Consider the following 13,346-nt stretch of genomic DNA (forward strand, 5'->3'; position numbering starts at 1 on the left):
TAAAACTTTATAGAAACTAAGTTCCAATTGACATTAACTTTCAAACCCTGGAACTTAGCTAACCTGTTGACCTTAGTAAAAACTTGTAACTCAATCAAATATCTATTATTGCCCATTTTTTTTTATATATGGCAAAGGGGGAGAGTAGCAAAAATGTAAACAAAAAGTCAAGGGGGAGCAAAAGTCAAAGGGGAGCAAAAGTTAAGGGGGAGCATATAAGGCAAATTTGCTTTAGTTACTTTGTATATCTATACTTAGCAAATTTGCATGTGTTAAAAATGTCTATCTATTTGTTTGTTTACTTAACTTTGAATTTAAGTTGCCATAATCAAAAATGGGGAGATTGTTGGTGCGGGAAGCATCCGACGATCGAACTCGTGTTTTGATAATGGCAAAAGAATTCAAAGTTAAGATGTTTTGTAGTCTAACAAGTCTACTTGAGGATTTCAGGAAAGTCCTAGCTACGGTTAGGCAAAGGGTAAAACCCTAGGGGGTGGTAACCCTAGGTCATAGGGGGTGGTAACCCTATGCGGAAAGTCTTGGTAGGTCGATGTCTTCAGGCAAAAGTCCTAGGGGGTGGTAAACTTAGGTGGAAAGTCCTGGTGTCGCGAACCAGGTGAAAGATTGGACTAGCCGGGGAAGCGGAAAAGTCCGGAGCATCGAGTGTCGAGCAAAAGTCCATCGATCCGGAGGATCGCATGGCAACATGTAAATCTCCCGAGTGGAGTAGGTGAGGACGCGTTCCCGTAGAGGAACAGTAGGCGTCGAGTCGACCTCCGGTTGGAAACCGAAGTCAGACTTGACAGTCCGGAGACTGCCTATACTTCATTTATCATGTTTATTGTGCTAACTTTGTGTTGCAGGATAGTGTTTGGGACTAACGTATCTTGCAGTGCAAAGGAGCAACCTAAAGCCCCGGATGTCCGAGGCTGGAGCTGGCTTCGAAGCACCACTGGAGGCGCCTTGAAGCAGGCAGAAGGCGCCTTGAGAGGGCTATAAGGCGCCTTGAGAGGATGAAGTTCGACCAGATCAGATGTTATCCACGCGGAAGACCAGGTAGCATGGAGGCGCCTTGAATAGCCTTCAAGGCGCCTTGAACACCCTTTATAGAGCTTTCCTTTTTCAACGTGCTGCTAACAAAGTCATTCCGAAGTGCTGCTGCAACATTCCGACGACCCGGAGCTTCGTTTTTCTCTTCTTTAAGTTGTCGGTACAAAGTTATTCTAATTGTTGTTACATTTGTAATTTGTAATTCTTATCGAGCTTATAGTTGTTGCCCACCGGAAGCGATCAAGGATCGCAGGCCTTCGAGTAGGAGTCGCCTTAGGCTCCGAACGAAGTAAATCCCTTTGTGTCTTTGTCTTTATTTTATTCCGCTGTGTTTTAATTACTCTGATAATTTTTCGATAATCGTACGAAATAGCCACGAGCGCTATTCACCCCCCCCCTCTAGCGCGGTCTCGATCCAACATAAAGTTTTTCAATAATCGTAGCAATAGAACCAAATAACAGTAGCAGTAGAACAAAGTTAATGACAGTAGTATTGAAGCGGTAAATTTTATACTCTTTTTTTATATATACTGTCTTATGCTTTTCTTGGTCATTTTTCTAGGGAGTCGCACCTGTTCAAGATCTCACCGGTCAATCGTTGCCCCGGCTTATGCATAAGACTTTGGGTAAGATATCTTTCTTACTTAGCCCACATAGGTCTTATAGAGTTTAATTATTCCTGATACAGTTACTATTCACCTATCGGTTACTAAGATAAGGACTGAGGAAAAAATCGAGGAAAAGATAAACAAAATAGAGTTCAAATAAAAACTAGTATGAATCTTATTTATGACGAAGTTGAGAAAATACAGACAGTATTTACAGACGAAAATTTAGACTTTTACATCTTTTTACATGCAGGAAAGACAACTTACAAAATACTCGAGGGCACTTGTTCATAAAGTGCATGTGTGTGTTAATATTTGTAAATTATGTTAATCAATAAAAATTTTATCAATATATCAAATAAATAAATAAATTTTTAAAAGTATTAAATAAATTTATATTATTAAGTTTAATAATCAATCAGATAAATTTAAAATGTAAAAATTTTAAATAAATTAAAATTGAGAGTTTAATAATAAACAAATGAATTAAATTTAAATCAAATTCAAGTTTATACAAAAGAAATTAAATTAAACTTGAATAATCATTTTCATTTTAAGTTTAAAATAATCCAATTCCTTTATCAAATAAATTAAAATATTATAAAATTTAACTCAATTATTTTATCAAATAAATTTAAAATACTATAAAATTTAACTCGACTTTATTTGTTTACCGTCCTACTTAAAATTGAGATCTTGATAATGTTTATCCAAATTATACTTTCTCAATTTCTTAAATGGTTTTCTTTATTCATTGCCAGATTATCCTCAATTATTTCTTAAAAGTTGGATGTGTACAGCTGAAAAGGTTCAGAAAAGGCATCGTTAGCATCCAGAATGAGCGAGGTCTTGTCATCTTCCATGGTTATCCTGTCTCTCTCTTCATCATTCCGAAGCACCATAAGAACTTGCTTCGAGTTTGAGTTCGTTCTATCCACTCTGATTTTCCTTCTTCTGAGTATCCACCATTGAAGAAGGAAGCCTTCTCGATTTCAGGTAAGCAAAAAGTTCCATCTTTTATACTGAAATGAATTCCAATAATCTGAATAGATTTGACAGAAATTAATCTTTGACCGTTTTAATGTTTATAAAGATATATCTCCGCACAAAAGATGGTGAAAAACCTCTTCGTATTAATTTTATCCAGGAGTATATTCTGAATCTCTAATTTCCATATACTTTTTCTGGCATTTTAATGAACCGCATGTGCAGATTTCGGGATTTCCCATTTTAGGTACCTAATTTTCATAACGATAATTCTTCTTGGCCAGAATCTGGCCAGCTAGAATTTTTTATCCTCCAATTAGAATGCATGTATGTACACGCATGTAATTAATGTACATATATGATATTACTAAAATACCCATATGTACACTTGCATGTTTTAATACTAACTGACAAGATTCTGACCATTTAGTATTACCCTTTTCATAATACCAAGATTATGCAGTGCATTTCCATTATACCCCCATTCTCCTTCTTTCATTAAATAATTACATGTATTTGCGTGCGTATCTTTAAAATTTTGTTCTACCTAGTAAAAAAAAAAATTTTAGTATTCTCAATTTACATTATTAAATTTAAATATAACGACATAGAGAATTTTTAGAATTATATTAGTTTTGATTAAAAATTGAAATTAGTTGTTTGATATAGAGAACTCGGAATCATTTTAACCAAAATTAATATATTTCTTTTAAAAGTCTTTTTTAATATATTTATGCTCTCATATATGAATTTAACCGCGTAAATTGAAAATGGTTAATTTTTTAATAAGTAAAAATTTAGAGATATGCATCTAAATCCATGTAATTATTTGGTAAAGAAGAAGGGGTATAATGGGAATGCACTATATGATTTTAATATTATGAAAGTTAGGTAGCAAAATAAGAAATGTAATCGAAACTTGCATGAGCTGTTCAGTATGTCTAGGGATGTAAATGAGTCAAATCGAGTTAAATAGTATTAAGTTCGAGCTCGACTCGTTTAAGTTATATTCGGGCTCGAGTTCGACTCGAACTTGAATCGAACTTTTATCACAAGGCTTGAGTTCGGTTCGCTTTAGAATTACTAAACTCGCGAACAGTTCGAGCTCGACTCCTTATTAGCTCGATTATCATAGCTAACAAGTCTAACTCGTTAAGCAAGGTCGAGCTCGTTTTTGAGCTTATTTTAGAGCTCGTTTTAAGGCTCATTTTACAGGCTTGTTAAGCGAGCTCGAAAACTCATTTGAATAAATATTCAACAAACCTAACAACTAAAATAATATAAACTAATACATCATTGAACATCCTAAACTACTACATTAAATTTCCAAACTCAACACACCATTGAACATATTCGCGAGCCCTTTAATCGAGCCAAACTCGAGCTCGAGTTCACGAGCTTATGAACGAACATGCTCTCGAGCCTTTTAAATGGGCCAAACTCAAGCCCGATTTCACGAGCCTATAAACAAAAATGTTCTCGAGCCCTTTAAATGAGCCGAGCTCGAGCCCTTTAAACGAGCCGAGCTTGAGCTCGAGCTGAGCTTGTGAGCCTATAAATGAACATGTTCGTGAGCTTACGAGCCGAATATTCTTAAGCTTGAGCTCGGCTCGATAAAACTATCGAGCTCGAAATCGAGCTTGAACTCAGCTCGATAAGCTAAACGAACGAATTCGAACGAATTTTTTATCGAAGCAAGCTCTGAATAGCTCACGAACCGTTTAATTCATTTACATCCCTAAATATATCCTGTCCTCAATGTTATAATTCATGTGTGAAAGTGTTTTGGTGCTTGAATAGTGTGAAACGTGAATTATGAGGTCGACTATAGCACTTAGTTCTGACTAAGCTTCCCTTGGTCTATATATTTTTTGATGAAGACGTTCACCTGTTTGCTATTGTTTTGGTCAACCGGCATGTGAACACATGCTAATAAATCCTACACTTGTGTGTGAAATCTAGACGAAGACTTGTGTGTGAAATGTAGACGAAGATGCATGTCGGCATGAAATAAATATGTCGATGACTTATTTAGTGTTGGTTTTCAGTAATAATTATGTGTTTAGTTTTAGGATAGGAAAATATGATTAATCTGTAGGGAAAATATGAATGAAAAAAGTGATAGATGGAAAGAGACTTCATTGTGTTCAATATGGATGGGATATTGGTCCCACATGAAAGGGTATTTTTAACTCACTTGAGTGCATTGTGGTGATGAGGTTGTAAAGATATATAATACTTGTGCTCATACGGGTGTAGATTCAAGGCCTAAATTACATTAAATCTAAGTGACTCTTATGGGAACACGACTTGTGCGCGTCAAATATAGGAATGGTCGAGGTAGAATTTTCTCAAGCGGATCAATCTATATTTTGCCACTTGACATAGTTTGTTCATGTATATATAATGAATACATTAATGTGTTAGATATGAAATTTTTGGGTATTAATGGCGAATCTGTAATTGCCTAGACAGAAACGATAGTCATTACTCGGTCATTCAATATTACTTAAGATAAGAGCTCCTATATACATCCTCCAGTAGAAAAGTAGATATAGAAGCACATAACTCCATTCATCTTCATTTCCTCTCGTTTCTTTCTCTCTACCGTGCATTTTGATCAGCAATCTTTTTGGTAATAACATTTGGATACATGCTTAGTTAATCATGAACAACTCATGCTCGGTTGTATACATGATTGTACCATTATATCTTGGAAAATAAATATCCATCTTAACCTCGAAGTACCACTGGGGGACGAATCTATTTTAAGAAAACTAATCGAACATAAATCTCGACTTCTCTCCTTCTCGACTTGACACTCGACGCAGTCAACACTCGACATTGGGCATATTGGTCTCATGATAAATTATATACCTAAAATATTAATGTAAGACTAAAGCTACAATACTATAATAATCCTAATGATTAACACTCTTTTTTAAACTGAGCATAATAAACTTTTATTAAACACAGATAAAACTAAACAAAGGTTTAAGAATTGTTGATGATACAATCAAAATCTCCTCCTCCGCTACCTCAAACATGCTTTTTTGTCTCAATACTTTAATAATGGTTCACATTGGTAGAGCCTCCGCTTTTGACGATCCTGCTATCCTCCTTCAACCTTGTTATCCACGGCCTTTGGTCCTCCTTCGATCTTTAGGGTTCCGCTATCTCTTTATGCAATCGGTGCACCTTTTAAGTTGTTGACCTAGACAACAAATCGAACATCAGTGAGTAGGGGCCAGCATTGTCGACTTTGCCCTTCCAATGCTTAAGTTAGCAACAGGATGGATGAAAGAAGTGCCTCCTTCTAGGACAGGGCTTAAGCTGTAAAAGATGGGCCTTCGATGGAGAATAAAATTTTATATTGAAGTCGTTGAAGAGCCATTGTGAATAAGATAAAGTGCATAGCTAGAGGTGCCCAGACCCACTCCAAGTACCTAGAGATGTCATGTTAGCCAATGGTCAAATTTGAACACAGAGCTATAAAAGAAGAGCTTGTTCTCTTATTCGAGAGACACACTTTGTAATCTTTCTAGTTTCGAATTTTTGTACTCTCAACGTTGTAAGAGGCTTCTCCACCTTTAACAAAAGATATCTTTCTATTGGAGTTTTCACTGTCTTGGATTAGCAACCTCCTCAGTTGCAAACCTAATAAACTCAAAGCATCTTTTTTATTTAATTTATGTTTTTATTTCTCACTAACTAACTTGTGTTTATTGCTAACCTGAAAAACAATAGAAGTTTTAAATTCTTTATTTCATAGCAATTCCCCCCTCTTGACAGCCACACTAGGACCAGCACTCTCGCTGCTTCTTCTTGAAGTTGAAGAGACTCAGAGGAGTTGGAGGATATTTCTTAGAACTCGAGTAGTGCCACAAAAACAAGGTTGGAAAGTCATCAAACGATGGGAACCTTGGCGTAGAGTATCAAACCATTATTGTGCTGGCCCGATGAAGGTTGTGATGAAAACCTTGCACTTTCACACCATTAGGAAGTTGGTGGAGGAGGACTACATTTTTGAAATGGCAAAGATGTTCTTTGGGATCAATGGTGTCATTGTATTCATGCATCTGCGGAGGCCTAAAGTTGGTTGGCAACACTTTATCTAAGATGGCAGCCGAGAATGGCATCTCTCGGGCCGCCGCCCTCCCTACCAGCGGTTGGACCAGGGTCACTAGCAGAGCTTGATTAATTCATTTGACTGGACTAGCAGGCCTTCGTCGAGGGTGAGACATGGATGTTGGTGCACCGATCCAACAATGGACACCACACCTTTTGAGCTCTACACCATAAGCTCAGCTATTGGAGTCATCCCCACTGACTCTCCTACTCCTTCGAGGAGAGGTGCAGCCAGGTCACACTAGATTGCTTTGTTAACCTGAGCTTAAATGAACTGTGCTAGCTGCCCCCACAGGATGCCCCCCCCCCCCCCCATAGGCTTTTGTTGGAATTGAAGAAAAATGGAGGGGAGCGGAGGAGAAGAAGAAGAAGAAGCTCCCAAAGCTCAAGATCACCCTCCCTTTCGAACTTTAGTTGCTTTTAATATCCATGAAACCTAGTTTCCCGTGCCCCCTTACTCATGTCACATCATCCTTATGCAGAATGGGTAAGAGACCATTCCGGCGTCAGGCGATCATACCTAGGTGTCGAGACATGCCTTGACATGCCCCGTTTTCTTCCCGCCACAAACAATCAAGGACCAATCCTTAGGTGCCAAGAAGCAGCCTGTCTTCTCAGGTGTGGGACACCTCATGGTCTAGAAAATGCCTTTCTAAGTTTGACCTTTAGTTGACCATCACAACCCCCATGAGAGTCAGGGGAGACAACAAAATTGAAGGAATAGGTGGCATGGGAGGAAACGCCCTCCCAGATGGCTCCTGTGTCCAGCTTAGCAAGGTTCCCTAACGAACTGTTAACAAGCAAGGTACCATTGGAGATAGTAAATCGAGGGTCTCCTGGCATACTTTTATCCCCTTGGGATGGGCAGTTGGCTAGTGCATGGGGTGTTTCCATCATGAGATTTGGAGGTCAATTCCTGACTAGTAGCTAGGTTCCTGCCCTCCTCCATTCACTGGTCACTTCTGGGCTAGTAGCCACCCGTGATTTACCTCCGTTCATATAACTTAGGGGTGGGCTGTGAGGAGCGCTTGGGACGAGTTATCACCTTTAGACACCATCATTGAAGACGGTAATTAGCACTCGACACTCTCCTTCTCGACTCGACACTCAGCATAATTAGCACTCGACACTTGGCGCTGTCAACACTCGACACTCGGCATATTAGTCTCATGATAAATTATATACCTAAAATATTAATGTAAGACTAAAGCTACAATACTATAATAATCCTAATGATTAACACTCTTTTTTAAACTGAGCATAATAAACTTTTATTAAACACAGATAAAACTAAACAAAGGTTTAAGAATTGTTGATGGAGCATGCAATAATTGAGATTTGATGCAGTCAAAATCTCCTCCTCCACTGCCCTGAACATGTTTTTTTTGTCTCAATACTTTAATAATGGTTCACATTGGTAGAATCTCCGCTTCCGACGATCCTGCTATTTTCCTTCAACCTTGTTATCCATGGCCCTTGGTCCTCCCTCGATCTTTAGGGTTCCACTATCTCTATATGCAAACGACGCACCTTTTAAGTTGTTGACCTGGACCACAAATTGAACATCAATGAGTAGGGGCCAACATTGTTGGCTTTGTCCTTTGATGCTTAAGTTAGCAACAGGATGGATGAAAGAAGTGCCTCCTTCGAGGAGAGGGCTTAAGTTGTAAAAGATGGGCCTTCGGTGGAGAATAAAATTTTATACTGAAGTCGTTGAAGAGTCATTGTGAATAAGATAAAGTGCACCGCTAAGGGCGCCCAGACCCACTCCAAGCACCTGGAGATGCCACGTTAGCCAATGGTCAAATCTGAACAGAGAGCTATAAAAGGAGACCTTGTTCTCCTATTTAAGAGAGACACTTTGTAATCTTTCTAGTTTCGAATTTTTGTACTCTCAATGTTGTAAAAGACTTCTCCACCTTTAACAAAAGATATCTTTCTATTGGAGCTTTAACTACCTTAGATTAGCAACCTCCCCGGTTGCAAATCAAGTAAACTCAGAGCCCTTTTTTATTTAATTTATGTTTTTATTTCTCACTAACTAACATGTGTTTATTGCTAACCTAAAAAATAATAGAAGTTTTAAATTCTTTATTTCATAGCAATTCCCCCCTCTTGAAAGCCACACTAGGACCAGCACTCTCGCTGCTTCTTCTGGAAGTTGAAGAGACTCAAAGGAGTTGGAGGATATTTCTTAGAACTCGAGAAGTGCCACAAAAACAAGGTTAGAAAGTCATCAAACAATGGGAACCTTGTCTTCAAGTGTCAAACTATTATTGTGCTGGCCCGATGAGGGTTGTGATGAAAACCCTACACTTTCACACCATTAGGAAGTTGGTGGAGGAGGACTACATTTTTGAAATGGAAAAGATGTTCTTCGAGATCAATGGTGTCATTGTATTCGTGCACCTGTGGAGGCCTAAAGCTGGTTGGCAAGACTTTATCTAAGATGGCATGCAAGAATGGCATCTCTTGGCCCGCCGCCCGTCACTAGCAGAGCTTGACTAATTCATTTGACTAGCAGGCCTTTGTACGGGGTGAGACATGGATGTTCACTCACCGATCCAACAATGGACACCACACCTTTTGAGCTCTACACCATAGACTCAGCTACCAGAGTCATCCCCACCGACTCTCCTACTCCTTCAAGGGGAGGTGCGGCCAGGTCACACTAGATTGCTTTGTTAACCTGAGCTTAAATGAACTGTGCTAGCTGCCCCACAGGATGGGCCCCCCCCCCCACCAACATCTCCTCCACTGCTTGGGGAGCTAGTGGCATCGGCTGCTCAGACCTTTCCCTCCGCAACTCAACCATTATTCTCTTGGTGCTCACCATCCTCACGCCTCAGTGCTCCATTCCCACAGACAGAGTCAGAAATAATGCAGTCAGAATCTCCTCCACTGCCCCTAGACCTTCTTTTCTGTCATAACATTTCAATAAGGATTCACACTAGTAGAGCCTCTACTTCCAATGATTCCACTATCCTCCTTCAACCTTCTTATCCGTGGCATTGGGTCCTCTTTTGATCTTTAGGGGTCCATTATCTCTGTATGCAACCTAGCGCACCTTCAAGATATTGACCTAGACAGCAATCGAACACCGATGAGTAGGGGTTGGCATTGTCGACTTTACCCCTCTAATGATTAAGTCTGCAACAGGATGAATGGAAGAAGTGCATCTTCGACAAGAGGGATTAAGCTATAAAAGATGAGCCTTCGACTGGGAAGGGCCTTAGCTAGTCGTGGGTTGGGGCGCCTTCCATTAGAGGATAGGCTTTTGTTGGAATTGAAGAAAAATGGAGGGGAGCAGAGAAGAAGAAGATAAAGAAGACGAAGCTCCCACAGCTCAAGATCACCCTCCCTTTCAAACTTTGGTTGCTTTTAATATCCATGAAACCTAGTTTCCCGTGCCCCCTTACCCATGTCACATCATCCTTATGCAGTATGGGCAAGAGACCATTCCGGCGTCAAGCGATCATACCTGGGTGTCAGAGACATGCCTTGACATACCCCGCTTTCTTCCCACCACAAACAATCAAGGACCAATCCCTAGGTGCCGAGAAGCAGCCTCTCTTCTCAGGTGTGGGATACCTCATGGTCTAGAAAATGTCTTTCTAAGTTTGACCTTCAGTTGACCATCACAACCCCCATGAGAGTCAGGGGAGACAACACAATTAAAGGAATAGGTGGCATGGGAGGAAACGTCCTCCCGGATGACTCCTGTGTCCAGCTTGGCAAGGTCCCCTAACGAACTATTAACAAGCAAGGTACCATTAGAGATAGTAAATCGAGGTCCCCTGGCATACTTTTATCCCCTTGGGATGAGCAGTTGGCTAGTGCATGGGGTGTTTTCACCATGAGGGTTGGAGGTCAATTCCTGACTAGTAGTTAGGTTCCTGTCCTCCTCCATTCACTGGTCACTGCTGGGCTAGTAGCCATCCGTGATTTACCTCCTTTAATATAACCTAGGTACAAGTTGTGAGGAACGCATGGAATGAGTTATCACCTTTAGCCGCCACCATTGAAGACGGTAAAAGAGGGTAGTCGAAGGGGAGGAGCCCAAAAGAGATATTCTTATAAGGGATGCTCTTGTTGGCCTGGGTAGCGGTCGCGGACGTTCCTTAGTGGGGATGCTCCTGTGTCAACCATAAGTTGTAGAGAGCGAAAACTAGTTAGAGTTTACCCAAGAAAGTACCCTTATTGTCGGATGGTTTCGAGGATATGTCCAATGGGATTGTTCTCAATCCCTTACTTATAGAATTTGTTAGGACTTAGCCTTCCCAGGGATGTACTCAACAGTGTTGTTCTAAAATTTTCACCTTCAAAGTTTGTGAGGACTTAGTCTTTCCAGTGATGTACCCAATAAAGTTGTTCTCATTCTCTTGTCTTCAAAGTCCGTGAGGACTTAGGAGATCTAGCGATGTATATGACGGAGTTGTTCCCATCTCTTTCTTTCAGAGAGTCCGTGAGAACTTAGGTTTTCTGGAGATGTACTCAATGGAATTGTTCCTAATCTCTCACCTTCAGAGTCCTTGAGAACTTGGGCTTTCTGGGAAAATATCCAATAGAGTTGTTCCTAATCTTTCACCTTCAGAATCCGTGAGGACTTTAAACTGCATCTTCATCTCCAAATCATGTATGCTTACGGTCAGAGTCATGGGGCAAACCAAGATTAAATGAGCTTTTTAATCTCAAATCAACTCCTAACTACATTAATATCGTGCTGGAAGTTGATTTATATATTTTAAGGTGGGATGGTTTTCTGTCCTTATTGAAGTTGCATCTGGACATATACCTGCCCATCTTGTTTGTTTTTCTAATCATTGACCGATAACACACCGGTTTCACATGGCATTCGAGTACTTCCAAGCATTCAATCAATCATCTCACCCACTCAGTTATCTCTTTAATCCCTTTATTTAACATCCCCTCCCAACTCTATTTTCATCATTATTGTTCCTACTTTCCTGCTGGAAGTAAGTTCGTTCGTATCTTCACAAATATTTCCCAGAAAACTTTGCTCTTTTAATGCTCATTGTCACACAAGTTTATTTACTCATTGGATACGATACTTCAATTGTCTGCAGCATCTCCGATCTCTCTTGATCAGGCTACAAACAATTCAGAGATAAAAGATGAAGCGCATGGTATCCAAAAAATCTCACTCTTGGTGGTGGGACAGCCACATCAGTCGCAGGAACTCAAAATGGCTCGAGGAAAATCTTGAGAGTAAGATCTTTACTTATTTTTTATATGATGAGAATTCTTCGACCAATTTGATCATCCATCCATGCCTGCAGAGATGGATGGAAGTGTTAAACAAATGCTTAAACTGATCGAAGAGGAAGGGGAATCCTTTGCGAAGAAGGCCGAGATGTATTACCAAAGGCGCCCTGAGTTGATCTCCTTTGTTGAGGATTTCTACCGCATGTATCGTGCTCTCGCTGAGCGTTATGATCAAGTCACTGGAGATCTCCGCAAGAACATCGAATCCGAACTCAGATCTCAAGGTTCGGGAAGTGGAAGAAGTTCGGACATGTCGAGGAAGGGGAGTGAGGGATCAGATTCATCATCATCTGAACCTGATTCAGAATCGGAGTTCGATGCCATTGATGTGAACAGTGACAAAGCTTCCCTGAGGCTTCAACACAGAGTGCATGAACTAGAAACAGAGCTTTCCGAGTTGAAGGAAAAACTCGAGGCAAAAGAGAAGAGTGACCATGACGCTGATGAAATGGAGATTGTGAACCTTAAACAGAAGCTCGAGGAAGCTAACAATAATTTGCAAATGAAGGAGACTGAGCTCGGTTTGGCGGAGAAGAAGACTGCTGAATTGGAGGAGCGAGTCGAGTTTCTGAAGGGAGCAGCTGCTGCAGCTGCTGAGAAGTTTCAAACTGACTTGTTGAACGAGGCTTTGGCGATCGAAGAATATGAAAATGAGTTAGCTAATGAAAGGGAAAAGTTCTTGAAGGAGAAGTCTAGCCTCGAAGAACAGATTCTCCAACTCGAAAATGCTAACATGGATAGAGTGAAGCACATTTCTGAGCTTGATGAGGGAATTGTTTCTTTAAAAGCAACAGTCGGGATGCTCACAGCTGACAAAGTTGCTCTCACTGGTGAACTTAAATGTCGGCACGACCGAGTTATCGAAATGGAGCAGCAATTTCATCAGCTCCAAATGGAATATGCAAACTTGAACAAGGAGAAAGAAGAACTCAATGAAGAGGTGGACAGACAGAAGATTGTGATCTCTGATGTTGCCGAGCGGAAGAGGGAAGCAATTAGACAACTCTGCTTCTCGATTGAGCATTATCGCGACAACTATTGTCGTCTTCTTGGATTGCTCCAAAATCACAAGCGATCGGCCACGGTAGCAAATTGATCAGCTTTTCTCAGGTCAGGTTGAGAAAATCCTGTCTTGTGAGTTGCTATCTTCTGATATTGTGTTGCTCCTAAATCTATTCTGAAGTTGTGTATCATATTGTGGTTAAATGGACCGGTTGGATGAGGATTTTGTATGTAAGAATATTGAGTTGATCCAAAGCTTTGCCTCGTGAACTATATTTAAAAGCA

At 40.2% G+C, this 13,346-nt stretch overlaps 1 protein-coding gene across 2 annotated transcripts; it reads left to right on the forward strand.

Moving 5' to 3' along the window:
* The first annotated feature begins 2,496 nt into the window (after positions 1-2,496).
* LOC122027668 (protein NETWORKED 4B-like) lies at positions 2,497-13,346 on the forward strand. Of its 2 annotated transcripts, none has more exons than XM_042586660.1 (3): positions 2,497-2,654; positions 11,861-12,002; positions 12,074-13,346. In XM_042586660.1, exons 2-3 carry the CDS (start codon positions 11,909-11,911, stop codon positions 13,153-13,155), a joined length of 1,176 nt encoding a protein of 391 aa, XP_042442594.1. In that variant the 5' UTR covers positions 2,497-2,654; positions 11,861-11,908; the 3' UTR covers positions 13,156-13,346. The 2 variants fall into 2 exon arrangements, with proteins under 2 accessions (XP_042442594.1, XP_042442595.1); XM_042586661.1 differs by lacking the exon at positions 2,497-2,654 and adding an exon at positions 11,598-11,749.

This window comes from Zingiber officinale, chromosome 10A, assembly GCF_018446385.1.
Source record: "Zingiber officinale cultivar Zhangliang chromosome 10A, Zo_v1.1, whole genome shotgun sequence".
Classification (NCBI taxonomy): domain Eukaryota; kingdom Viridiplantae; phylum Streptophyta; class Magnoliopsida; order Zingiberales; family Zingiberaceae; genus Zingiber; species Zingiber officinale.

Excerpts from the sequence above, each read along its gene's own strand:
- LOC122027668 (XM_042586660.1), top strand. The coding sequence starts at position 11,909 with ATGAAGCGCATGGTATCCAAAAAATCTCACTCTTGGTGGTGGGACAGC. Across the intron at positions 12,003-12,073 it reads GCTCGAGGAAAATCTTGAGA|AGATGGATGGAAGTGTTAAA; the intron begins GTAAGATCTTTA and ends CCATGCCTGCAG.